The sequence below is a fragment of the Zosterops lateralis genome, assembly GCF_965231275.1.
Source record: "Zosterops lateralis genome assembly, chromosome: 7".
Taxonomy (NCBI): Eukaryota; Metazoa; Chordata; class Aves; order Passeriformes; family Zosteropidae; genus Zosterops; species Zosterops lateralis.
Window position 1 is genome coordinate 19139841 of NC_139767.1, and position 28000 is coordinate 19167840.

The window sequence follows — 28000 nt, forward strand, 5'->3', positions numbered from 1 at the left end:
TTTAAAATTTAACGATTTTATCTAGCATTTTTAATTTGGTTTAGACACTGTTTTATTTTATCCAAATGTACTTCACAAGTCGAAAGTGAAAAGTTCTGCATTTTGTAAATGAAAAAAAGTATGATTTACAGAAGTCTCCTTCATATGAACATGAATTGTTTTCTGCTACAGTTTGCCTGTCAGATGCCTTGGAATTGTTATGTGAGTTTGCACAAGGCCTGACATTCTTGAAAGAGGTACCTTATGTGCCACCCTTTGAGCTCACTGACAGAGTTTGGGTCTTGCCCTGTTACTTTGCATGCCTGTGTAAACTGTAACTGGGGTCATCTGGAATTTATTAGCAGGAGGAAACAGAACCTGTCCAAGTTACATATTCCACAGTTACAAAAATTGTAACTAATCCAGTTTAAAATAATACACGCTCCTTTTCTAAAACACCACATACCTGTAATAAATAACTTAGAGTCTATTCTATTAGTCCGAGTTTCATATTCATAGGCATCCAATATATCGACAGACAAAAAGTAAAACCCCAAACATTTGATAGACAGCTGCAATACAGCTGGTCAGAATTGGTCATGGTAATAGTCCTAGTTCTGTTTTTTGGACAGAATGAAAAGGAATCTTAGATTGTTATCATTCTTTCTAAATGTCTTTGCTGCTGTCAGTGGTGGTGACCTGGAGCTAAGCATATTTAACGTAAACAACATACTTGTTGCAAGATATGTTACGTTTGTCTCCCAAAACTCATTCATTTTAAATTTATTGTTGTTGCAAAGCATTAAAAAAAAAAAAGAAAAAAAAAAGGAAAAAAAAAGTACAATAAAATAGCATTAATTCCAGTACAACAAAGCCTAGCTCTTCACCTTTACCCTTCCGAACTTCAGTCCCTTTGTGCTTTTCCTGGGCAGGGAAGACTCCCCCCCGCCACCACCCAGAATGAATTATAAAAAGTTGCCTTATTTAATATGCAATAATCAGTATGAACTTTGGGCCTTTATAGTTATTATTTTTATTTCCTTGGGGAAGTGTTAACGGCCGGACTTTCCCCTCTCTCCGCAGGCTCCGGCAGCGCGGGGCCGGGCCGTGCCGGGACATGCGCGGGGCAGCGGCACGTGGGGAGCGGCCTCCGCCGGTGCCCGGGAGCTGGAGCTCCTGTGGAGAAAAGGTAAACCGAGAGCTTCTCCTCGCGTCGGCTTCTGCGGGGCTGACCCTGGCTCCTTTTCTTCCTCCTGTAACCCCGCCGGGTGGTGATTTACCGTGTGACGAGCCCTCGCTGAAGCCAGCGCTGGCAGCCGCCGCCGTCCCGCGCCCGCCGGGAGCTGGGCCGTGCCCGCCCGGTGCCTCCCGGTGCCTGCCGGTGCCTGCCGGTGCCTATCCCCCGCCCAGTGCCTCCCGGGCTCCCGGTGCCTGCTGGTGCCTGCCGGTGCCTGCCCCCCGCCCGGTGCCTCCCGGGCTCCCGGTGCCTCCCGGTGCCTGCCGGTGCCTGCCCCCCGCCCGGTGCCTGCCGGTGCCTCCCGGGCTCCCGGTGCGGCGGGCGCGCAGGGAGCGCCCCTCAGCGGTGCCCTTGGCCCCCGGAGGCGGGAAGAGCCGAGTGTGGCGGCCCGGCCCGGCCCGGCCCTTCCCGCGCTCTCTCTGAGGCGCTCCTGGGCCCGAGTTCCCCGCGGTGCCCGAGCCGGTACCCGGGGACAGACAGGGGTGTTTTGTTGCTGCGCTGGCGGGAGCTGGGGCGGCTCGGGCAGCCGTGCAGAAACACCCCGCACTGCACCAGCGCCTCTCTTAAGGCTTAGTTGCTTAAATCTCTCATAGTTCTTACAGTTGGGGAGTGCTGAGTGGCCGCAATTTCTCCTTTTTGAGAGACTTCCTGGCTCGCTGTGTTTTGTAATACAGCCTTGAAAGTGCTTACTGTGTTTCAACCGATAGAAAATAATTTTAAAGACCTTCTTGTCCATCTAGTGTGTGTTTCGCATGCTTAAGTAGAACGGCTTAGGAATAGTTATTTAAGTAAATCCAAACTTCCTGGTTTTACTCTGTGTAATTGGATGTCTGAAAACGTCCATTGTTTTGTATTGATTAACTTTTTGAAAGATACCTGAATTTACTATTATTTAAAATTGTTTAAAAGTTTGTGGTAAATCACTTGTATCTGCTCAGTGGAATAGAGAAATACTTGGAGGTTTCCCGCGAGCTGTTTGAGATAGAGATCCTGGTTCCCCATCGGTTGGATAGGGAATGCAACGTCCTTTGCAGCATGAGAAAGGGAAAGGATGTGTCTGTCACGTAGATTTACAGGAAACTGAGCCTTAAAGTTTTTATATTTTCATCAGGTATCTGCTTTGTCCTGACTTCTTGTAGCTTGCCACTGCTGTAGGAAGTAAATTCTTTCTAAAAGCAACTACATGTGGAAAAAAAATAAAAGAAATATCTGAAAAGGGACTATAAAGCAAATCATTATTATAAAAAGCACTTAATACATAGTATGTGAAAATTTTGTGTCTTTTTCTGTATTCTTTCATTTTGCATAGGAAAGAAAAAATTCTTATTATAGCAGATGATAAATTAAAATTACTTCATTTTCGCTTTCCTTGTATCTGCTCCAGTGTCAGTGACAGCAGTGCAGTGCAATATGCTGTATGTTTTTTTTGTTCTAAGAAGAGGATTGTACAGATGTCAAAGGAAATCTACCTATATCCATCTTTCTGGAATGATTTCAGTACCTTGCATGGGCTGCACAAATAAAGTTTTTTCTTCCTGAACAGAGCTAGTGGGTACTGCTGCCATCACCTTGATAACATTGCACTGATGGAATCACGCTTCCAGTTGAAGAGCATTCAAGTTTGCTGAAGGTATTGATAATTTTAGTTGTTAATGATTTTATCTTCTAGAGCAAGACTTCTAGTCTTTTCCATGGTCTCTGAATTGAGGGAATTTGATGAGGCTTTTTTGATGTACTAAGACTTTTATCACTAGTGGTTTGTGTACTCCAGTTTGGAATCAGTTGTGTAGGTTGTAGCACTGTGTACAAATTGGGATATATTCTAAGAAAACAAATGAATACTAAATAATTTTCATTAGATGATGTTGCTTCTGCATTTTCTTGCTTTCAAGTGTTTGAATCTTTGCAGCACCATTCTCACGCTGCTTGATGTAAACACTGTGTATTCTTAGAAATTACCTGTATGTTTTGCATCGTTGTTCCCTGAGGAGAACTTGATTGAAAGTAGGAGTGACCAATCAGGTCAGGAGGTTGTAACCTCCTTGGGCCAATCTCAGCCCTCTGTAAGAAGTGTATATAAGTTACTGGAGTCAGATAATAAAGAGCCTTCCATGTTTGACCCTGCTGCTGCCTACTGTCCTCTGTGAGGGTCCACACCCACGTCGCAATGTGTTGCCCCTCTAAGTAAAGAGAAAATACCTGGTGACCCCAACTGTGTGAGAACGGGGCCCCCTGTCACAAGATGAGGCTGTAGCTTCCATTATAATTTGGAATCAGGTTGCTTTTCTTTAGTGAAATGGCAAAGTCAGCTGATGGTGTGTGATTGATCAGTATCCTGTAATAGAAAGGTGATCAACCTTCTTGACTAGAACCCATCTCACTTCATTTTACCACCAATAATTGTATTTTCTGTCAGTTCCTGGACCCCAGTTTGAGATTATGGCCTAGTGAGAGCAAGCCTCACTTAGTCATGCAGTGCTGGCATGTTAAAATTTTCAGCTTTTCTTTCTCAGTAGTAGCATTGATAGCACATGTGGCCTTTAAAGGCAGATTTCTACATTTGAAAACTTACCAAGTGGACTAACTTCATAGTACTTGTGAGCATGTCAGTATTTGTTGGGAGCTTTTCTATGAGAAGAGTCCAGGCTGTAGGTTCTTCTTAAGTTTACCTTACTTAGAATGTCATGATGTAGAGACACTGATTTTTACTTTGTTGTTGTGACTGAAATTAAGTGCTTTGATACATTCTCATTACAGGTACCTCAGAATTGACTTCTTAATACAATGATCATACAGCATCAAAGGAAAATGATCTTCTGTTTTTCAAATATTTGAGTTTCTTGTTCATAACAGCATGGTTTACTGTGAAAAGTAAAAGAAGACTCTTTCTGGACAGTAAATCTAGCTGGCAGGCATAGCAAAATGCTTTGTTTGAGGCACGTTTGCTTATTTACACTGAGACATTACCAAGCTCGAACTCTGTGTAGTGATCTGCTTTTGAGCCAGATAAGTGGCTGCACCCATGAAGATGAAGTGTTCAGCCTTGTTGGAAGGAGCAAGGCCAGACTTTCTGAAAAGCATGTGGGAATTGCATTGAACACGTTGTGGCAATTGCAAAAGACTAGGCCCCTTCTCTCAAGGACTAGTGACTATGTAAGAAATCACTCCGAGTTTCTTACCCTTTGCATTTTGGCAGAAAACAAGGTGGAACACATGGAAGATGAGATGATAGTGGACATCTTATATAGCATCCTGAGGTAAAGAGCGTTAAATACATTTTGTATTTGGTAATAAAAAGAGAAAGAATTTTGACTACAGAGCTATCTCATAAGGAGACTGTGATGAGACTGCCCTGCCACAGCTTCTGTACTCTTGACTGTGTGACACAGACAGCATAATGTCCTGTGCCTCAGTTTTGGAGATACAGGCAAAATGGATCTGCTTTGCAGTCCCAGTAAATACATTTTATGATTGTGAATTCTGGTTATTCATGCACAAATGTTTATAATATGTTTGAATGGAGGGAATGATAGAAAAGTAAAACATTATGATAAATAATGAAAGGATGTATTTCTTATTTCTTTATAACTATTGAAATAAAGTATTGTCTTTATTTTGAAGGCTTGATGTTGAAAACCACGTTTCTCTAGCAAAAGTGCTTGTTACAGAAGCATGGAAAAGATTAGAAAGGCAAGTATAGTCCGCTGTGCTTTGTGAAAAGTATAAGTTGCAAGCATGATTTGCTTCATGTGAGATTACACAGGAGTTCTCAAAGAGTATTTGTGTTTAAAACATATTATGAGTACTTTAAATGTCAGTTGTATTTTTGAAAGTTTTGAAAATTATGCAAGTAGACTTTGGTACAGAAATGCTTGAGGGATTCAGATACTGCAACAACAGGGTCCAACATTTGAGATTTTGAAATATATTGTCTGTGTAGATTTATGTGGTTGAAGTGAAGTGCAGGTTTTCATATTTACAATTTTATCTCAGTGCTTGCTGTCTCAGTCTTAAATGGTTATTAGAACCATGCTTATCCCAATTTTAGTAAAACCGTTTTGTATTTAAACAGCAACATTTTCCCTTTGTGCATTTTGCTATTGTGTTTTGTTGTCTTCTTTTGATTTTTTTTTGGACGGGAGTATTGGAGTTTTCATTCTTGAATTTTGGGATAATGGCAGAACCAAGTGTCAGTCTTGGCACCAGCATCACAGAATTGCCTCTTCTTAATATGTGGAACATCTTGACAAGTAAATAAATACAGTGTAGCTTGGAAACAAAACTATTCAAGTAATAAATTGCTCACATTCATTTTAATCATTTGACATCATTGCTTGAGAATATAACCTTAATAGATTTCTTAGGCTGGTTGAGTGAAGGACAACTAATTCTTGTAGAACTCCATATACACAACATGCTTTAATATTAAACACCTACGTTTTTTGCTTAGCTACTTTGTTTCCTTGTTTTGTAATTTGGCTATAACCTTGGTTTTTATATAATTGTAAATTAAAACAGATTTTTGTATTTATTTATTGACTAGAAATAGAAAGTATATAGCCTGTCTGACTGTCTTTAATGTCTTGACAGGCTTAGTTTGCCTGCTCTGTCTAAATTCGCTCTGTGCTTATACAAGCAACAGAGGCACTTCAGTCCCATACTTGGCCAAGTAGCTCATATTGTGGACATGAAATTGGATTCTATACAGGATATAAGGTAAGTGTCAGAAGCAGAAGAAGCAAAATGTTGTAATTACTGGTCTATCTTTTCTGAAGACTTTCCCCTTTTTCTCAACTGGAGCTTGCTTTGCTTCAGTTGGGGGTTTGTGGGAAAGGCATGATTTGTATTTGTGTATTGATTGACAGGTGAATGCATTTTCCCTATGACTTTATGAAGAATTTCCTTATAGCCAATCTAAATGATTAAAACTATTGCTTGATTGTTTAGATTATAAAGATTTACTTAATTTCTACTGTTCTACTTACAGTACAGCAGATATTTAAATCCAGCTTTATCCTGATTTTAAACATGGCCTTTTTTGTAATTTAGAGGCTACTGACTTACCAGAAGATGCTTTTCTTCCTTTTTTCTCCCTCGACATTGATAGTTTCTCTACTATGGCAAGGCTTTCTTAATAGCAATAAGGGGTTTTAAAGCAATATTGTGTTTATTTCTCTTCAGAGCGTTGTTTTTCTGGTCAAGTTGAATTAATAAATTCTCTTGCTAGCATGTCTAGTACATTACCTTTATATTTAAATGACTTAAAACATAGCCCTAGTCAAAGGGTTCAGTTTTTTATTGCTTCTGTTCCCCTGGGGCTGTAAAAGCAAAGGCTTCTCTTTCTTTTTTCTGCTTTATATAGCACCAGCAGTCCCAGCAGTGATTTTTTCAGATGTGAAGAGCCTGCTTATGAAACCCCTTGAATAAGACTGCATTTCTTTACTGAAATCACTTTCTCTGTGGTCATAAGTTTTATTCCCTTAGGAAAGGATTCTTTCTTTACGAGTGACAATGGCTCTTCTCCCCATTCTGTCACTTGTGAATTGTTTGAGCTTCTTTAGTGTCTATTGAACGTTAAAGATATTTTTGCAAATATGAATCAGGCAAATCAGGGTCTTGCCTTAGGCAAATGCTTTTATCATGCATAACTTTGTAAGAGATGGCTGAAAAATTAGAATTATTTCAGCAGTTCACTTAAAGCAGAATTTTTATTTTAGTATAAATGGTTTTTGCTCATCCATTTTTTCTGCATTAGATGTAAAATTCTTTTTGCACCTAAGCCAACAACACCTCAACTACCATTCTTTTCTTTGTGTACTTCATTTAATAAATCTAAAATGTGTTGATTACTGTGTTCAATGTGTAAATGTAAAACGTTTTAAATTTTTTAGGATCTTGTCAGTTTTGATGATCACCATATCTGAAGTTATCACAGAGAGTTTTCGAGATCGGTTACTACACAAGGCTGAACAGCTCTTAGAAGAAAAGGACGAAGTCCACCTCAACTATGCCAAAAGAATACTACAGTTTCTCCAAAATGTTAAACTGAAATATCATCCATTGCTAGAAAAATGCAACAGGATTTTCCTTGAAAGTGCCTCCCATCTTGATATACACAGCATTAGTCATATTTTTGGACTGTATGAGCAGCTGGGTTTTGACAATGCTGAATTCCGCTTGATTGCTAAAGAGCTGCTCTCTGAAGCTGTAGATGATTGTTCTGATCCTGCAACATTTGCAAAATTATTTTTTTGTCTTGGGCCTATGGCAGGATCCAAGGTTAGAGAAAGGTAAGTTTATTAATAATTTTCTCTTATTTTTGACACACGTATTCTTGCACAGAAATTAAAAATGTACCAGTATTTGGAGGAATTTCTGAGCCTATCAGTGAGCTGAGCCTTAGGTTTTCTGGTTGTACCATTGTAGGAATTGATGATTTCATCATGGAAACACTGTCAAAGCAGTTTTATTAAGAAGTTGAATCAGATCCATCAATCAAGGAGGGTGTGAATGCTGTTATGCAAGGCCACCCTGTAGCTCTGTCTCTTAAACTACAACCTTCCTTTCACATTGTGATAGTAAAAACCTTTCTGTCTTTCTCCTGAGAAACATATGCAGTGTTATGTATTGCTTTTTCATTTTTAAGACTATCAGTAGCTGAAAAAGCCTGAGTCTTGTCCTATACAAGATTACTGACATCCTATTCTTTATGAAAGATCATCATTAGGGAATACTTCACCATTTATTTAGAGCATAGTATTATGTGACAGGTTTTGTTTTCTCTGCCTGTTTTTCTCGTGCCACAAAATCCTGTTTGGGGGTGGTATTACTCATGGGTCTCTCAAAGCCTGCAGTTCTAGGCAGAATTTTCTGTATTAATTTCAATGAGTCATATTTTCATATTTCTCTTCCTGAATGTTTCCTTTATTCAGAGATTTGGACATGCTGCAAGCCTGTGTTGGTTTTGCCATAGCTGATTTAGTTCCAAAAGCTCTTCTTAATTTTTTTAAAATTTACGCTGTTTGTGATAAACATTGACTTTAATTACCATTGAACCAGTTCAGTTCATGTTTGATTCTGTTATCTGTAGCTTGCTGATTGATCATGAATTGTTTTGTGTCTTAGAGTACCTTCCCTACTTGTCTACTTTTAGAATTGTTGTACTCACTGGTTTCTGACATCAGAACAATATGCACTGATCCAACACATTCTCACCCCTTTGTCTGTGCTAGACAGACCAAATATTTAGAAGAAAAGTCCACAGAACAAAAGTCTCTTGTTTGGGAGAATTTTGCTTCCAGAAGTAGTCTTTGGTTCTTTTCCTCACAGGTAAAGAAATGGCTGCAATCTTTGCCAGAGATTTTCAACTGTTTTTCATTGGAATATATGTCTTTTCCTCCTTAGGTTGCTAGTAACTGCAGTACACATGGCAGAGGAATTTACCAGTTACCAAGTACTGATGATACTGAAGACTATGCAGAAAATGAAATGCAGAAATTCTCATCTACTCAAGAAGTAATTTTTTGATATTACTAAGAATTTGTATTCTCTAGGCAAACTTCCATTTAGTGTGGAAAAGGATGACATATCCAGTAAGTTAGGAGCAGTGGCTGCATCACTTGTGTACAAGTGCTTATACACTTCAAGTTATTGGCTATTACAGATTTTAGAGTATTGCAGCTTGACCCAGAAGTAATTGAGGAAATTTAGGACTGTCAAAGAAAGGCATTTCACCCTTAACCAAGTTACCGTAGTATAGTATCTGTCAAATTTACAAATATATGATCTTAGCCTCTGACAATTACTCTAAACTCACGAGAATCCAAATGAAATGTACTAAGTTGCAGAGAACATGTCCTGTCTTGGAGATCCTGTTACTTTTATTATTTGTTAGTTCAAAAGTCATCGTGTCCTATTTTGGACTATTAAAGCTTGTGTTTTTAAGAACCTGGGCCACATTTTCTGCAGTTTTGAACTGAAAGCTGTTTATAGGGAGAGGTAGTGTATGTCATACAGTGAATGGAAAAGAAGTTGATGTTTTGGGCACAGAAGATGTAGCATTTGATATGTCAGAGATACAGCAGAGTTAAGTACAGGCTGTGAACAGTTATTGGATTGAAGGTAGTTGTATGAATCAAATACATCCTTGAAAGAAAAAGGACATCCTTGTGTCCTGTGGAGCAAAGGGATATTAAAAGGAAGATCAGGTGAATAATTTCCTTTTCTTCTTGAGTCTCACTGTCTAAAGAAGGTCTTAAGGTATTATCTTTCTCTACAAATCTATCCCCCTCTGCAGCGTTAGGCCAGTACAGCTGTAGCAAGCACTGTTATGTAAGTGTGTGCGGTGGTGCTGAACCTGGTCATGCTGTTCTAGTTTATTATGTTCTTGGTCTACTCTAAATTTAACTGATTGTGAAATCTGCTACAGAAATTAGTAGTGTGATTTGTTGTGATGAGGACTTTAATTTTGCAATTCAGTAAGTGGAGAGAGGCTGCTCTGTTTTAAGTGGAATGGTGTCAAAATCAGTGTGGAGAGGAGTGCAGGTGTGTGAAACCCTCCACATAGGTACTGTGCCCCACAGGACACCCCTTTTTCATGTGGCATGTTGGGGTTTGCATTATCTTTTGTATTAGCTTAATACCATGTAATCCTTTCCTCTTTGTATTCAGAATGGCTTCTGTTCTGCACAAACACTTGGATAGCTATCATGTAGTACAGCTGGTAAAGTTAACACAGTACTTGGTGGCGTTGCATTGCCAGGATCTGGAGCTGTTTGCCAAACTAAAAATGTTACTATTAGGGTAAGTGTGTATTCTTGGAAATGTAGCTATTTGAGTTTTAAACAATTCTCTATTTAAGATTTTAAATAGCAATCTAAGATTTTAGTGGTTTGTTCCCATAAAAAACCAAAAAAGTAACAAATGGTTACAAGTATTTGATTCTATTAAACATGTAAATCAGAGGATGCAAAGTAGATATTGTCTTGACTATAGACCCAACAGTATCTGCTAATATATATGAGATCTTTAAAATATATTTTTCCTCTTTTTCTTTTGACCACTGTAATATGATGTTTAAATAACAATAAATTTTGATTGGTATTTGATAGGATGGGTAGGTATTAATATTGTATTTGATGTTTGACAGAAGTAATGAAAAAGAAACAGAATGCCTTGGTTGGGAGAAGTGAAAATGTGACACAGAAGTACTCTTTTGATTGAAGAACTGTCCAGTTAGTTCTTAGACTTGTGCAGAACAACAGAAAGTTGCCAGAGAAGAGATCTTGCTTTCATTGCTCAGCCTCTATGGGAATATAATGCCTTGGCTGTACATTTTTTTTGGTGCATGATGTCTTCATGTTCCTCAGGCACCTCAAAACCTTATGCTCCCTAGGACAGGAATCACAGAAATTAGCCAGGCCCATAAACTCACAGATAACCTTCACAAATGTGGACCTTCTGGCCTTACTAAGAACTTCTGTGTTTATCAATAACAGTTGGAGTCTCACCAGCTGACTGAGCTGCTTGCTGTCTTCTTCTCCTTGTTCAGTTTTGACTAAATTAGAAGGAAGAAGTTAATCTCACAGAAAAAAAAAAGTGCAGATTTCTGTCAAGTCATTAATATTCTGCTTATTTTATATTTGATGTGCAGCTTTTGACTTCTACATTAGAAGTTTCAACATGTAATTTTTCTGTTTTGTTTTGTTTGAACATTTGCAGTTTGTCACTACTGATGGACTTTTTATTTCTATCTCTCTTCCAGTTATTTAAAATCTAGTGTGATACCTGCAGATACTGCAGCCATAATTCGTGTTCTGGCCACGCTTCCTTCTTTTCAAGTGGAGGAAATGATTATAAACAAAGCAGCAGCAGTTCTGCCTCAATGCAGACTCCATCATTTGAATTGCATTGCTACAGCTCTTGTCAAGTGGAATCATCATGGCCAGTTGCACTGGCAAAACAATTCTGAGCTATGTGCCAAGCTTCTGCAAAAACTAAATGACTGTGGATTTCAGAGGCTTCAGAAAGCCAACAACTTAAATCTTCTGTTGGAAGAACTTACATATGTGAATGGAGAGTGGTTTGAAGAAGTCCTGAATGAGGAAACTCTGGCCATGTGTCAACGCTTGATAGATCAAATAACATGGGCAAATGTTTTACCCTTGTCTTTTCTTCTCATAAAATCAGACCACCGTTGTCCTGCATTGTTTGACAGAATAGCTTCTGTGACTGTTGAAAATATAGACAAGGTATCACAGTTTTTCTTTCTATCTACTCTGAATTTTTCAGTAAGAAAGGACAGGTTAGTAGTAGATGTGTTTCAGAGCACAATCCACATGTTTTTCAGAGTTTTCTTCAGGGTAGCTGATTTGGAGATCATCTTTTTTTTGTGCTCACTTAAAGCTGTTTTACTTCTGTGGATATAAATTTGCACTTATCATTAATTTTCATTTCTTTTTTATTGTTCACTCAGTGTTAGGTCAGCCATAATCCTTTACATTCAACTTTACACTTGATCGTCTTAATTTTTTTTTAGATTTCTTTATAAATAGTCACATCACATAATGGATATTTTAACAATACTCATTGTTGTGGGGATTTCCCCAATAGCCTGTCTATTTGGTCAAAATTACTTTTTTTTCTTACTGTCTTTTTGCTCCTGCTCAATCTGCTGTTCTTATAAATCTTCTATTTTATTCTCTTGCAATTTAGTTTCTTTAAGAACATTTAATGCAAAACCTTCTAAAAGGTTCTTTAAGTGTATAGAAACTTGGATATTTGGATCACCTACATGAAATAAATTTTAAGTTTTATTGTGGCTGCAATTTCAACTATTAGTGCTTTTTAATTTTTTTTATTATATTCTCCAGGGAAAGTTGACCAAAGAAAAAAATTAGGAAATAGTTCATCTAGTTGTAAAAGTCCAAATTCTGAATTAATTATAAGCTTTTCTTTACTATAAAGCAATATTAGGATATTTTGCAGTGACTTGATTTAGGATGTCTTTTTTTTCAGATTCCCCCCTCTGAAATCTATTTTATTCTCTTCCTTTTCTCTGCTTTGAATTACGACCCTCCTGACAATGAAGAATTCTTCAAGAGTTGTATCCAGCATCTTACTTCTAACTTGAGTAAGTGCAATAGACAGAGATTTTTACTGAATGAAAATGGGAATAGAATGGTACTTTTGTTAAGCAAAGAAAAGGTAAGTATGTTACTACTAATACTGGGTTTAAATAATGACAAATATTCAATTTTGGGTTTTGTTTCACCTGTTAAAAATGACTGCTGATGAGGGACTAGCAAAGGATTTTTAGCATAGTAAAATATAAGTGAAAAATCTGACTAATTCACTGTATTGTTATTGGATAGAATTACTGTGTTCCCGAAGGAATCATCATTTGGGAACGGGATACATTTTACAATTCATCACAAAGAAATAGTTAAAATTGTAGAGGAAGTGTGTATGGATTTGTGCTGTACATTAAGAAAGAAAATCAGATGATTTGAGAGGCCAGGGAAAGGGCATTGCAAATCCTTTCAACTTTGTCATGTATTAATATGAGTTTCTCTCTGGTTTTTTAAGGTCATCTTGAAACTTATCGCTTGGTGCTGCTTGGTCATGTTTTGGCAATGGCTGGGTATTTTCCTCCAGTTCTCATAAAGACAATATTTAATGTTTCTTTCCTAAGCAAATTGGATGCTCAACTTAAAGGTAACTGTCTAGCTTCTGATGAATTTGATTGAGTAGCATTTGGCATAAAATTCAATTTGGACTTATATATGACTTGAGATGTAGAATTACTCTTTAAATAATTCTGTTTTCAGGAAAGACACCCTCTATATAATATAGTGATAATTTGAGTGCTAAAAGGGAAGGAATGAAGAATAATCTGTTCTTTGTTTTAGAAGTACAGACCTGTATTGCAGATGAGAGAAAGTAATATAAAATGAATTTTATAGTCAACTTATTGCACTCAGTGTTTAATAATTCTTCAGTTTTACTGGAAATAAAATTACCTGACTGTGGTGTTTATTACTAGAAGTAGTCACACATCTGAAGGCATAATGTGGAATTCTTGTCTGCAAGAAATGTATCCTACCTGTCTGTTCTCTCTAAATAAGAGATGGAGTGTTTGACTGCTTCATTCCTCTCTACCTCTACATTGTTCATTATCAATGTACTCTTGCCATTTTGCCCTCAGCTACCTCTGTACACTATAGAAGCAATTTCTATCTTCTGTCTTGCTGTTGTTCTTAATGTTGGGCAGAACTCTGGTTTTTCCATTCATTTTCTCTGGGATTTTGAGGACCTTTTTAAAATTCTGCAGCGTGAGTTTTATAAATGCCATAGTATACAGATATTTTTGCATTTCTAGTAAAAAATTCAGAGGTTACCAATTAGTTCAATTTTTCACATTTCAGTTCACACATTTCCATGTTTTGCTTTTTTTCAATCAGTCCTGCCTGATACGGTGAAGCACAGGGTCCACTCAAGCCTCATGAAACTAAACAGAGCAGTCTGTCTGGAATGCCCAGAGTTTCACATCCCTTGGTTTCATGAGCCATACTGCCAACGTGTCTTTCATAACAGTAAGTAATTCAGGACAGGAAAAACTGCTCTTGTTACTTGAAAGGACAGTTTTGAAACCAGATGTTTCTTCTAAAACCGTCATGCTGACACTAGCACACAATAGAAGGCACACCCCTCTCTGCTGAGCATGTATTCTTGGAAAGTGCAACCATTTAGTAGTACAACTGGGAGCAAACTGGTTTTCCTTGTGAGAATTAATGTAATAGAGATGGAATATTTCTGCAGAAGAATTAAAATTTAAATACACAGAAATAGTGTATATGGCATGAAAAACGTAAAGGCAGGAAGAGGATCCTTCTGCACTGGAGGAGAAGGGTCATTTTGCTCCCTGCTTCACTTAAAAAACTGAACATTTGACTTAAATTTTTCAAGATAAATATTTTTACTGCCTCCTTTTGAACTTGATCCTCCCTTCTTCCTCACAAGAATCAAGATCCATCACGGATGAGAGATAGAGAAGTAGGCTAGTGATCAAATGTAGCAGCTGAGATCTTTTAGAATCGTGATCAATTCAGAAAATCCATCTAATGCAAACACAGTATTTCCCCCACTAATTCTCATGGGGAGATCTGCTGTGCTATCCATAGAACTCAGCAACTTTGTCTCTAAGACTGAAGATGTTTAATGGAGCAAGGTGTTAATCTGCAGTGGACAGAGAAGTGGTAGATAGAGTGGTATGGCTGTAATAAACACAAGGTGAGTAAATACATATCTAAACATAATTAAAGGCAAATAAAATCTACCAGGTGAAACCTAAAACTTAAGTTTTTGCAGTATGCGAATGAAAAAATCCTGGGATCTAAAGTCTGGATTTGAAATTTACTTAATAGCATGCACCTGCCATTTTCTAGCTAAAATATGATCACTTTGTCTCTGAATTATGATGGAATAACACTAAGGATCTGTAGAAAATATTTAATTCAGTAGTCTGGCTGTCAAAAATATGATGTCTCAAAGCACTGTTTTCAGTATTTTGGCTGTGGATGTTTTGATGTATGAATTCTCTGTTTTGTCTTTGTAGGCATAAGCCGAATAAATCCACAGCGACAGCACATTCACAGAATGCTGACAGAGATCTTAGGAGGGAGGCATTACTCAAGAATATCTGTTCTCACACCGTACTACTATGAAATAGGTGAGAAGTTAATACTCTAAAAATTGTTATGGAGTTGTTTCCTATCACTGTTGCCACCAAGATTAAGAAGCTCCTGGTCATACGGGATAGCACAAGATAACACAAGATATTGCAGACAAGAAATTGTTGTATAAAATACAGTTTCTACGAAATTCTTTAGAGTATAAATAATGTTGGGTATCTCTATCAGTTTTTCTAAAAGTAAACATTGTACAGATCAAATTCTTTCCTTTCTATTTTGTCAGTAAATAGGTTTGTTTTGTTTTCTGGCAGATTTTGAGTGTGTCCTGGATGTAAATAAAAAGCCTGTTTCCTATATGGCTCAGCATATACCTTTGGATAGTGTAGGGGGAATACACTTGAGACATGACATCAAGGATGAAGGGAGAAAGGCTCTGCCACCAGGAGCTCAAAGGTCAGTACATTGAATTCTTGCATATTAGGTCTTCCAAGCTTACATCCAGTTTAGACTGGGTTTTTGATGCTCGTGTCCTAATGTTCTGTTCCTTTTTCCAAAGTCTAATGAGGTTTAGCCTTCTGGGGTGTGGTGGGTTAGCTGCAGCTGCTTCCTCCCATTTGCATGGCACGGCTCATGCCCCTGCAGTGTGATGTGGGAGAGAACATGGAGAGTAACAGCAAGGAGGAAAACTCCTGGGCTGCAATTAAGACAGTTTAATAAGTGAAGGGGGAAAAAAAGAGGAGGGGGAAACAAAACAGTCAATGGCCATGCAGCCATTCACCTACAGCAGACCTGTGCCAGAGCAATGGCTGTGTGGGAAAAAGTCCCCTCTGCTTTACTGCTGAGCATGATGCTGTATGGTGTGAAATTGGGCTTTAGGCAGCTGAGGTTCCCTTCCCAACCTCTTGTCAGTGCAGGCTGTAGGCACTGTGAGTGCCCTGATGCTGTGCAAGTAGTAGCCAAGATATTGGTGTGTTTTTAACAGTTATTAACAGTTCTGGTCACAAGTTCAAAACACAGCACCATACAAAGTGGTATGAAGAAAAGTACCTCAATCCCAGCCAAACCCAGTACAGGTTCTTGAAATGTGTTTCATGAGATTGGATTACTGTTTTCCTCCCACCTCTTCAAATGTAAGCCTTTAAAATGCTGGTTAGCATTGCCATTGGAACAAAAACAGATGCAGGGAGAAAATGCTTTTTCTGAATTCAAGTATTTCTAGATAAATAGGAGGAAAATGTTTTGTCTAATTTCAGGGAGTTGTTTAATTTTTGTTTTCTGATAATTGTCAGGTTTATCTAGTTTTGCTGCAACTATCAATAGTGAAGTAGAACTATCATTGCTTGCTATTCAGGTAGGATCTGAAAGTAAATGCACATTTTTGCTGTTTGCAGAATTGCTTTGGAATTTCTTGATTCAAAAGCTTTTAGCAAAGATTATTCACGTCATTTGAAAGGAGAACCTGCAGTGAAAAAGAGACACCTGGAAATGCTGGGGTACCGAGTAGCTCAGGTGAGCAGTCAGCAATACTTTGTGTCCTTTCTGCATTGGATCAGCAGTGGAAAATGATCCATTTTCCTCACAACAGATTTAGAGACAGTTTTAGCATTAAAAGCACCTACTGGGAGAGAGCAATTTTTGCCTTTAGAGGGGAAATTCTAAGCTGTTCTCAAAATGGTGTAAGGACTTGATGAACTCACACCCTCTCTGAAAAAGGTGAAGCAAAACTGAAGTCAAAAGGTCCCAGTGTGACCTTACTGCAGGAAAACTAGCAATCTCATTGTAGCCTGAGTAAAGGAGAAAAAATTAAATGAGAGTTTCAGTTCAATTCACTGAAGATTTCTATGGGAGAAAAAGATTGAACATCCCCTTCTTGAATGATAAGACAATTTTGGCAGCTGCCAGACAGGATATGGATGCTGTTTTGTCTGCAGTGATAGTGCTGTGATGTGGAACATTAGAGGCCAGAGATAATTCACCACCAGCACCGAAACATTTGGGAAATGGAGAATCATTAATGTGGAGGCTCCTATGTATTTAATTACTCATCTAACCTAATTTTAGCTAGAATGCTTCTTTAGGCTTAAATTTTGTTGGTTGGGTTTTTTTTTTTAAACAGAATAATCATCCTTTCTCACGTTATACTACTGATACACCATTCCAGTCTGATACATTAGTATTACAAACTACAGTGACCTGGGATTTTTCTCTCAATTTGGGTTTTAAAAGAGGGGAGGATGTAACAGAATTGTCACAGCCTGTACTGTGTGGGCATCTGTTTTATATCTCTGCAACTGTGCTACTTTTTGGAGCAGACTGACTATACTTACATAAAAGAGAATCTTACAATTAGAAATGGATCTTTTCAGTATTAGAGTAAGCCAGGTTTTTGGAAGGACACAGGTGGTAAATATCTTCAAGTGAAGAACAACAGATAGTGGAGAGCCTTTTCTTTGCTCTTGGTGCGTGGCTTATTCTAATGTTAAAAGTCAGTTTGTACCATTCTGTTCTACAGATTCCTCACTTCGAATGGAATTCCATGGTTCTATCAACAAAAGGTGAAAAGCTGGAATACCTGAGACAGCAGCTGTATGGAATGGAGTGATATCAGACATGCAGTCTAAAGTACTTTTATAAAAACAGTTTATGTACCATCAAACATCTTGTAATCCTGGAATACTTATGTTTCAAAAATCTCTTTATCTGTATCAGCTGGACCAAGGCTTGCTAAGGTCATCAGATGTAGAGATTTAATCCTTAATTCATTAGGGATTGCAAAATGCAGGTCACAGTGGGAGGTGAAGATGTGATAAGGATGCTTAAAAAATCTCGTTATCTGGAAGCTATTAGGAGCACACAAATCTGGCAGTTTTGAAATCAAATTACATTATTATCTCCTAAATAAATAGCACAGAGACTTAGCCAGACATAAAACTCTCCACAGAAAAAGTTGGAAATACTATTGACTAGGAGAGTGGAGTCAGCAATCTACTGGAAACTATGTCCTCCAGTCTGTGACAGAATGAGCAGTTAGGAATCAAACAGCATCTGGACTCTGAAACCAAGAAACTGAAATGCAGATTTGCTAAGAATAGGGCTGCTTTTAGAGCCATTCAGTTTCCATTCTCAGAACACAGGTACTGTGGGAGACTGTGCTGGGGGAGTGTGTGGTGTGGTGTGGTGAGGAACCTCCAGCTGCTTCTCCTACCCTGTGATCTGGTGTGTGCAGAATGGCTGAGCCTCCTGGAACACCTTCACATACTTGAAAACCCTACCTGGGTTTGTGCAGGAGGCATAAGACACTGAGATGTAGAAAGAAGAAGTGGAATAGCCAGGAGAATATTCATTGTAAAGCAGTAACTGCAGGGGCACCTTTGGGTGACTGCCAGCTGTGCCTGTTTGCTCACATGTGCAATGAGGATATGTTTTCTTGCTTATTTAGAAGAAGCAGAACACATTCTTTCACCACTTCACTTGAAACTTGGCAGAGATACGCAACTGCATATCTGAATTGGCCATTATGCATCTGAATGTCACTTTTTTTTTTTTTTTTACTATTCAGCAGAAGAAATTTTTTTTATTAACTGAATACAAATCAGGACAGGAATGGAAAGTCAAGAAAAACCAACAGAACTGATCTAAGCTGTAAGGTACATTCCTCCTGAGGCAGCCCTCATGTTTGTGGGATGACTGACAAAACTAGTAGATGGTAGTCTAGACACTTAGGGTTATCAAATGGACCAGGGCTCCAAGATGTAATGATTGCTTTAACGAAATGTCATTGAAGGCACAGCACATAGAAAGATTCTATGTGCACTGTATTTTGTATAAAATGGAGAAGACAATCATAAATATAGGTTGGTATTTCAGAAGGTGGACTACATGTCAGAGGTCTTGCATGACTCTGCTTCTGTACAGCCTTCCAGTAGCAGCCTTGGAGTGTAAGAAAGGTGGCGTGGCTGAAGTTATCAGTCAGGGTGTTTTCAGCTGAACCCTGCTTTTCAGGGTTCTAGCAGTCACTGTACCAAGCCACTTTTCTTCAAATTATGTATGGATAAAGTTATGGGTATGCACAATGGGAAGGGGATTAAAACTTGTTATGAGTGGTCCAGAAAGGGCATTGAAGAAAAGAAAAAAAAAATCAATTCAGTATAATGTGTTGTCCTTGATTTTTTTCACTCATTCTTTCTTTATTAAATCAGCAAGTGTTAGAGTGGATGATGATGTAAGCCGGTGATCTAACTGGAGTCAATAAAAAGGTGCTAAGCACAGCTGCAGATTTGGGTATTAAAAGGAAAATGCCCCACAGATTAAGTACTAGTGGACAGTAACATACTGAAATGAATTATGGTGGCTGTGCCTCTGCATATTTTTACTTCTGTCTCATAGGAAGGCAATGCAAGGGGTCTTTTGATAGTTGGCATTGCTATTCAATCAGGTGTGGTGGCCTTCTTTTCCAGTTTCCCTGCTACATCAATTGTGATTAGATTTAAATTTATGAAATCCTTTAGATTGATGAAACCCTCTTTATGCAATGGAGAAATCCTTTGAAGAGATACTCTCCAAAAAATGGTAAGCATGCTCTGAAGAAAACTGAGTGCTCTGTTTTGGGCTGTACTAAGAGATCTGTGTCCTGTCAATATGATAGTGATGATGAGCTAATCACTAAAAAAAGATGCTACCAAGTGATACTTGTATAGTTTTAAAAACAAAGTTTAATTGTTCAAAAGTTTCAACGTCAAAATGCATCAACTCTATAGTAAATGAAAAAGTCCTCTCTGTCACAGATATTTGCTAAAGATAGTTCTTTTAGGACTTTTTCATGAATGCTTGTTATTGGCCTCAGATCTCTGAGAAAAAAACTCCATAAAATATTTGCTTTGGAAATAAATATAAAAGCATAAAAAAAGTGGAAAATCCTTGTTATCAGAAGTCTAAACATAATAAGTGAAACAGTAGAGCTACTAACCTTGTGAATTTCTCTCTCTACCCGCCCCTCTGTCTATTAGTATAGCTTTGGCTGAGACTGGCATTTATTAGGCCATATAGTATTAAGCCAGTTTTGTTTAAAACATTCATTTCAATTCCAAGCTAAATAATTTTTTGGAGGTCTGTGATGAGAATATTTCCAAGATATTGCTGAAGAGTGCAGATTTACATACATTACTAAAAGGGGAAATCTGGTCAAACAGCCAGTTAGAATAAAATTAGCTACCTCTTAGCTGGATTTAACTTAACAATTAATTCATGCACATTGTTTGGAGGACAAGCCACCAATACCTGGATTATATTGAGTGCAAGGAAGTATAACTAGTGTTGTTTGCAATTTCAGAGTGGAAAATTGAGTTCTTGCCAAAATCTTCATCTAATCAACATTAACTATAACCCTTTAGAAATTTAAACACTGGCAGAAATTCAGTGGTTGCTGATTAGCTAGGAAATATCTTAAGAAGTGGACAGACAAATGAACTATTTAACAGTTCCCAGTATGACTAGTATGCTGCTACAAAACTGTACAATTTGGGGACATTTTCATGCAACAAAACCAGAAGAGCCTATCAAAACTCCCTCATCATATAATATCTTCCAGCATTTTGTTTACAGTTTTGATAACTTGAAGAGGTTTAAGCGTGTGGCCAGGCAGGAGGCTCCAGTAGCATATCGGATCTCTTTCAGTATGCCAACCCATTCCTTCTTCTCATCATCATACCTGCATTTAAAAAAATGTTAGAAAATAGCTTCTTTAAATTTGAGTTTGATGCTTCAGCACACATACAGGAAAAAGAGGATAGTCTACCTGTTGCAAAGGCTTGTAGCAACCATGTGCTGAAGGGTGCAATGAAAGGCTATTTTTGTCCTGTACTCCATAACAGGAGTTGCACACAAATTATTCTTTCCTGGTGCCTAAAGCTTGTTGCTGACCTGTGTCATGCTTTAAAAAACCTTCCTCCTTAAGCATCTCTTCTGAACTTCTTCAGATTCTTGCATATAAAGTTGGGGTGTTTTTGTTCCTACTGCCAGCTAAAACTGCTGAATTTACATTAGCAACTAAGAGTTGCAGCAGAGATATGCTGTCTCATCACTGCTGCTGTGATTATCTCAGAAAAATCTAGGAGATAGGGACTTCTGATTCTCTTGGAACTGTTACTCATTTGACTATCAACACATCAGTATGTACAGGCCTTTATGTATACATGGGTTTTTTTCTACATCACAATGTCACAATGTTTTTATTGGCAAGGATAAACCTGCCAAGAGATGGCAATTCAGTCTTCTAAAGAAGATGAAGATTGTGACTTGGACTGGTCAAATAATTAGTAGGTTGAAGTAGTCATTAGATCCAAGTCTCATGTTTATTTGTTACTTTCTGACAAACTTTTTTATCTGTCAACAAATGCTTTACAACCCATTCTATGGTTCATTTTCGGAGCTGAACAGAGAAACAGTGTTAGCCTCCAGTGTCTACAAATCTTAATTTTAGATAAGACTTTCAACAAGGAAAGAGTGACTAAAATGTAACTTACTTCCATATGTCAGTGACTTCACTAGGTGCAAATTCTTTAGATTCAAGTTGAATCATTGCAAAGCCTCCAATAGCATACAAAGCTCCACTTAAAGTGACTAAACTAATGGAACTTCTCTCTTGAGGAAATTCAGGCATTATTTCCCATCTAAGGATGAAAAGAAAAAGTCAAGTTAAACACAAAAAAAATACTGTAGACTGAATGCACTAAAATACTTCTCTGGGCAACAAATTCAGGTACCAAGGCCATGGTTCAGTAAAAGGAAAAAATTCTGAGATTTATTAGTAGTAAGTTCCAGTGTGTCCATCGCCTCAAGGACTTCTGCAACTTTTAAGTGACACAATGTTAAGACATGTCTTCCCACGGACCACTTCTTACAGATTCCCTGATTCTTCAGTAACAAATAAGCTTCATACAGACATATTGTTCCCCAGCTATTCTTGTTTTGCCCTAGTTTCCAAAATACCTATTTGTTTCAAGTGGCATTAGCATAATAATTTGAGTGTGTGGAGTGCAGGAAAAGTGTCTGGAGACATGCTCTGTAAATTGCTGCTGTTGTTGCTGAAGATGTGACTGTAGACCAAACGTCTCAGTGGGAGTGTAGGTACCGAAACAGCTTTGTGACTCTTACCTCACAAATCCTAAAAGCCTAGATGATAAAACACTTGATTAAAATAGCTTGAATGTTGCACTCACTTATTGGTGGTCAGATCAAAAGCTTCAACAGATGCAGTAAGGCCTTCCTCAGTGACACCACCTGCAATGACAATCTTGCCCTTATGGATGGCTGTCCCAAACATTGAGCGAGGCACTTTCATTGGAGCCATGTCTCTCCAGTCTCCTTTCTTGGGATTGTACACAAATAATCTATTAGTGCATTTCCTGGGGAGCAAAAAGAAAACCAGTGACCACTTCTAATCAACTTTTAACTTGTTCCAAGTAGATCTAATTGAGGCAGACTATATAGGTTTATCTGTACCACCTCTTTCCTCTCCTGGAGATCCTTTCTTGTATCTAATCTGAGAATCCTTGCAATGTCTACAAAGCACTACTCACATCCATAACACTAAACCAAAGGTGGTTTACATCACACAGTGCAGCCATTTCACTGTACCTTTGAGGAGAAAGACAACATCCTTTCCCAGCATATTGTACTCAGATGGATTTGTGGAGGAATATATAGCAAAGGTTATGTAAAGGAAAGATTATGATGGTGTTTTGGCTGATATGACAAACTTCAGTCTTAAATATCCTCTTACACTTAAAACACTTAAAAATTACCACCACATGTTCAGTGTGAGTGAAAATTTTTATTTTCCTTATGTCATACCAATTAAGGTATTACAGGTATCACAGGTCAGAAAATTGGAAAAATTGAGACCATAATTCCAGGGCACCTAGGTATTTCTATCTGGAAGGAAAGAATACATTCAGTGAAGGTCCTTATAGCTATGTATTACTAATTTGTCTGCAGTGCAAGTAAAATTTGCCTTGGAAGTAAGTATGGTTATTAAAATAGCAAGTTGGATTACAATTTGTACGTAATTTACCTTATCACCAAAAAATATATTCTACATACCATAATGTGTTCCCCTCTGCCAGACTGTTAGCAACCTTAGTCCAAAGATGCAGAAAAAGGGAACCCTCATTTCTGAGTATGAGGACATATTATCTATTAAGGGCCAAGAAGATAATGTTATTAATTGTCATAAAAAGACTTAGAAACTCACTTATCATCAGTTTTTCCACCAAGACAGTATATCAATCCATTGTTTGAGATAGTTGCATGGCCATATACTTTGATGGGCAGTTTTTTGATCTCACTCCATTTCATTGCCCTGGAACAAGAAGATCACTGTTAGGTTTTTTCAACTGACAATGGGCCATCTACATGCCCTCAGTGGGCATAATTAAATTTGAAACATACACAGGGTCATAGCACAGTACTGAATCTAGTGACTCCTCAGTGCGAAGGTCCTTGCCTGCTATGACATAGATCTTGTTGTCCGACTCTCCCAGCCCGAACAGACACCTGGCTGACGGCAGTGGAGGAAGGGCCACCCACTCACCAGCAATGCTATCCAGCTGAAACAGCATCACAACAGGAAGGGTTAGGAAAGGCAAAGAGTAAAAATCCACACAGTGAATATTGTTTCACAGAATTTATCTACCACCACTCAGTGTCTCCCAACAGCAAATCTGCTTGCCTGAACACCCTGCCCTTCCCTCAGTGCAGCTAATGAGTATCTTCTATCCACGCATGCTTCATTGTGCTGAGATCTAGCAGAGTCAATGTCATATAACCTCTTTGTTTCTGCTCACCCTCACTGTTTTCCTGCCTCTTTAAAAAGCTCTTCTTCCTTAGACAAAAGTCCCTCATTCTTGGTCCCTATCACATTGGAAAGAACAAGTGGTTCTTCCTGCCCGAGGGAACAGCCACTCCTGCAGTTCCACACTTGTATGTTTAGCTGGTTGTGCTCATTGCTACAGTGAGGAACCAGACATGCTTACATGGTTCTTCTTATTGATCAGGACACATCTCATGGCAAATGGCACAGATGTTTCTTTTGCAATCCCTAGGGCAACAGATGTGTGTTTCATCACAAATACCCTCAAAAGTTCATGAGATCTCTGAAGACACAAAAAGACTTCACACTTAAGCAAAATAGGAAATCACTGCAGCTCCCTCAGCAATAATATTGATGCCATTTCTACTGCAGTATCTCAGGGCTCTCTCAATTCACATCCAGTATGTTGAAGGCACCTATAGAGAAGTAGCAGCAGGAGGACAGATGGCAAAATAAACCAGAATTTTCCTAGAACTCTGGTACTTATTTTTTGTTTTGATCTGAGAACTTTTGATTGAACCTGAATTATCTCTAACGTTCAAAAGAACTATTTTCTCAGACTTACTGCATATAGATTTTCTGGACATTGGTACAGGAAGTGAGGAAAAGATAAGAGTTTGTGTGGGGGTAAAGGCATTTGATAGAAAGCAAAAGAAAGTTCAGTCAAAATAAAGTTCAGTTCAGCTTGGTGACATTCTTCTTCCAGAAGTACATTTCACAGTCAAGGTTTCCATGCTAAATGCATCTCCCAAATTTGACAGACCACCCCTGTTGGACAGAAAGTTTTATTGCAACAGTGAAATGTAGTTCCTGGACATGGATTTCCCCAGTAGCTGGATCTGGGTGGGGTAATGAGAAGATGTACCCCTCAGAGATCACAGCTTACTTCCTAAGTCTGCAAGATGACATTATCTACTGCTGATAGGGCATCAACTTGTCATGCATTTTTGAGCCAGTGGCAGCCCTGTTTTCTCCCAGGTTGCAAGCTACCAAATACAGTGCATCACTGGTGAAAAAAGGAAGATCAGCAAGTGAAAATTGGCACCACATTAATATTTTGGAGAGAACGACAGCCATGTGGGTAATGCAGACAAGTGTTGTAACTATAGGGATTAGCAGCAGCAAGCAAGCAAGCGTAAAGATGACAAGCCAACAAACATGATTTCAGGGAATGGATGTCAACATATGAAGTAGAATTTTGAAAACTTCATCTATTTTTAGTATCAGTCTTGAGGTTTAGTTTCTCAGAGGCCCCTTTCTAGTAGCCTGAGACTTACTCAGTTCTGCACTACAAACACATTACTTCATCAACACGCTATTTCTATTGGAAGAGTATTTCTCTAACAAGTTTTTCACTTCAGTGATTAGTGTTTTACACTTATATAAGGAAATGAAACAGTTAATCCCTCCCCTACAAACTAAGACTTCCCTCTCATCGATGTACCAAATGTCCAAAACTGAGTCTTTTATTGTGTGTGAAATGAGCAAGCCACACTCCTATAAACAATATTTGTATTTTTTAATATCTGAAAGTTTCAAAATTCTGTCACTGCTTATTACTGTGCTTTATTTCGTATTGAAACAGGACTTTTACTCTAAGGCCAGTGTTCCCAAAGCGAGGACGTGGCCAGCAGCATATTTCATAATTCTCCACAGAATAATTTAAATATATACCAAAGCATGTAGCTAAAAACACAACAATTTTATAAAAACACATACAGCTTATGGTATAAGCATGACAAACTGCATTTTTGCTAATTTTCCTGAAATATATTGTGGAGTTACAGTTAGTACTAATCAACCTTATAGTATACAGATTTACAAAGATAGACAGTTACAGTCAGTTGAAAAATGGTATTTAGTGTACTGACACTGACAGTTTGCTCAGAAAAAAACCTTCTGCCTCTAAATTACATATTTATATGGGCCTTATGCTTTCAAATGTAGATTTGACAAAAAGGACTTCTGCAATTTTAGTGATGAAAATTGCACTTAAAATACACACATTATTGCGGCCATGAAAATATTTCAGATGCAAAAAAAAAAAAGATATCTAATCAGATCTAAACCAGCTAAAGCATTCCAACTTTCATCAAAGTTAACAAAAATACACAAAAAGTATTTACAAAATATTATTAGACCCAAATTTAGACATCCTGTACCATAATAAAATCTGGGCCTTAATGAAAGCTAGTGCCTGGATAGAATATACTAATCTTTTTAATATTTTTTCAGATCTCACTAGGGGTTAATCCTGAAAAAGAAGATGCAAGTCCCTCAGTTTCATTTCTGTCTCTGAGACAAAAATAACTCCCTCTAGATTCTTCTCTCCATCACCATACAAAGAGACTAGACAACCCACTTGCAGAGACTCAGAACACTTTTCAGTGACCCTTATAAGCATGTATTATTATATCAACAATTAAAGCTTGTACCTGGAAGAAGTATGACTGGAAAGGCTGATCCTTGTTCTCTTCTTCCACATAGAGTCCTCCAACAATATAGACCTGGTTTTGTTTGGTGACTATACTGGAATGATTTCTGGGAATCTGTTCTGCGAGGGCTGCTAGGTAGCATTCATTTTCAAGAGGATCATAGGCTACTGCAGCAGTGTCATTAACCAGAAGAATCAGGTCTTTGACGAACATGCCATGCCTGGGAAGGTCATTTAGGTAGCCAGGCAGTAAATCTTCATCTCCGACATCGCCATTCACCTCCCCTTTGGCTGACTTGTCTGTGCTTTTGCTAGAGTCAGGCAGTTTTCCAGCAAAAGCATCCTTAATAATCTTTACTTTTTTCTGAAGGTCTGAGTTGCTTTTAATTATATCATCCTTCTCAACCTGTTCTTTGAAATATTTTTCTGGCATTAGACGAAAACGTATGCAGTCAAAAATTTCCCCCAGGCTCTTTACTCTGTTCTCCTTGTCTGTTCGGACCCATCTCATTACTGCTTCAAAGACCAGTTCTTCCTTCTCTACGTTTAAACTGTCAGGTGAAATAACTGAGATAAGTTCATGTGGGGCAAGCTGCATGAAATCCTCCTCTTGGCAGATCTGCACAAAATGATCTGAAACAAAATCACGGGCAGAAAAGGCAAGTCTTGGGCAATCGAGCAGAACACCTAACCGAAGGATGGCCAGACAGTTACCAACAGCAAGCCTCTTCTGGAGATAGGAGACACACACAGTGAATACAGAAGGGATCTGAAAGCGGCTGGCCAAAGCAAAAATATCTTGCACATTAGAATCATTGAGATCAATACTTGCTGAATAAAGGTATTTGACAATCATATCCAGGATGTTGGGATCAACATTATCTAGAACTACCTCCTTCTTTTTGTCTTCATTTTGCTCAGATAAGAAATACTCACGAAAATAAGGGCTACATGCCGACAGAATCAATCTGTGGCAAGGCAGGCTTCTGTCACCAGCTTTTAGAGAGCAATCTACAAACTTTTTCTCTTCAAGGAGTTCCTTGAGGCCATCCTGAAGGAGGGTGGATTGGTAAAGTCTGAGCTCTTCAGTGAGTTCCCTTTGGGAATCCATTTTGCAAACACTTGGGAAAGGGGAGGGAGTAGAAAGCTTTAGCTGTTGTCTGCCCAAAGGTTTGTCTGTAAAAAAGGCAGACCAATGTGCTTTTTGCCCTGCTTGAAGCCTCTGCAACTTAATCTCACTAGCTAAATATAGGTACATACTCTTACAGGTTGGAATTTGGGATGGACGATTTGGAAAAACAGAGTTGGTCTTGCAGCTGTCAAAGACTGAAAGAAGCAACTGTTGCTCTTAGTCACTATGGTCAGGTTTTGCCATCATTCTCCACATTGAATCAGTAAGATTATGAGCAATGTAATAAATTATTTGACATGACTATGGACAGCAGAATCTGACCCTCAGTGAGACAGCTATGAGCAAGACTGCACAGATACATGTTACTAAATATTCTGAAATAGAAGTATTATTAATCGAGTTGTCAGTTTTAACTGCTGTTCACTTTTTCAGAGTTGCTTAATACAGCTCATTGCTGCAGTCATAAAGATACTAAAAAACTCCATAACTTTGTACCTATTGCCTTTGTTTTAAAATTATTTTTATACATAACCATATCACATATACAATTTCTTTGGATATTAAGACCTCGAAATTTTGGGCTGCTTCTTAATATCTATTTGGTTTTAAACCAAACACTACTGTTTAGACATAAAATATATGTTATTTTAGGTAAAGT

The 28000-nt window shown here is 38.2% G+C and overlaps 2 protein-coding genes across 4 annotated transcripts; one reads left to right on the forward strand and one right to left on the reverse strand.

The window, feature by feature from the left end:
- Nucleotides 1-502: 502 nt before the first annotated feature.
- FASTKD1 (FAST kinase domains 1) lies at nucleotides 503-19494 on the forward strand. 3 transcript variants are annotated; one of them, XM_083864718.1, is made up of 16 exons: nucleotides 503-1168; nucleotides 2760-2846; nucleotides 3974-4473; nucleotides 4838-4906; nucleotides 5807-5932; nucleotides 7108-7506; nucleotides 8621-8731; nucleotides 9887-10018; nucleotides 10980-11466; nucleotides 12233-12347; nucleotides 12803-12931; nucleotides 13678-13809; nucleotides 14832-14945; nucleotides 15219-15360; nucleotides 16299-16416; nucleotides 17420-19494. In XM_083864718.1, the coding sequence occupies exons 3-16, from the start codon at nucleotides 4139-4141 to the stop codon at nucleotides 17507-17509; spliced, it is 2499 nt and encodes an 832-aa protein (XP_083720844.1). In that variant the 5' UTR covers nucleotides 503-1168; nucleotides 2760-2846; nucleotides 3974-4138; the 3' UTR covers nucleotides 17510-19494. The 3 variants fall into 3 exon arrangements, with proteins under 3 accessions (XP_083720844.1, XP_083720846.1, XP_083720845.1); XM_083864720.1 differs by having other exon boundaries at nucleotides 505-1168; nucleotides 4413-4473; nucleotides 17420-19461; XM_083864719.1 differs by having other exon boundaries at nucleotides 1149-1168; nucleotides 2656-2846.
- A 38-nt stretch (nucleotides 19495-19532) lies between these two features.
- On the reverse strand, nucleotides 19533-27997 carry KLHL41 (kelch like family member 41). The gene is made up of 6 exons (XM_083864721.1): nucleotides 26212-27997; nucleotides 23356-23513; nucleotides 23159-23266; nucleotides 22125-22310; nucleotides 21429-21575; nucleotides 19533-20614 (listed from the first exon to the last, which is right to left on the reverse strand). Exons 1-6 carry the CDS (start codon nucleotides 27466-27468, stop codon nucleotides 20503-20505), a joined length of 1968 nt encoding a protein of 655 aa, XP_083720847.1. The 5' UTR covers nucleotides 27469-27997; the 3' UTR covers nucleotides 19533-20502.
- Between the last annotated feature and the right edge of the window lie 3 nt (nucleotides 27998-28000).

Excerpts from the sequence above, each read along its gene's own strand:
- FASTKD1 (XM_083864718.1), top strand. The coding sequence starts at position 4,139 with ATGCTTTGTTTGAGGCACGTTTGCTTATTTACACTGAGACATTACCAA. Across the intron at positions 4,474-4,837 it reads ATCTTATATAGCATCCTGAG|GCTTGATGTTGAAAACCACG; the intron begins GTAAAGAGCGTT and ends TTTATTTTGAAG. Across the intron at positions 10,019-10,979 it reads CTAAAAATGTTACTATTAGG|TTATTTAAAATCTAGTGTGA; the intron begins GTAAGTGTGTAT and ends TCTCTCTTCCAG.
- KLHL41 (XM_083864721.1), bottom strand. The coding sequence starts at position 27,468 with ATGTACCTATATTTAGCTAGTGAGATTAAGTTGCAGAGGCTTCAAGCA. Across the intron at positions 23,514-26,211 it reads TCCAGTCATACTTCTTCCAG|CTGGATAGCATTGCTGGTGA; the intron begins GTACAAGCTTTA and ends ATGCTGTTTCAG. Across the intron at positions 23,267-23,355 it reads GTACTGTGCTATGACCCTGT|GGCAATGAAATGGAGTGAGA; the intron begins GTATGTTTCAAA and ends TTCTTGTTCCAG.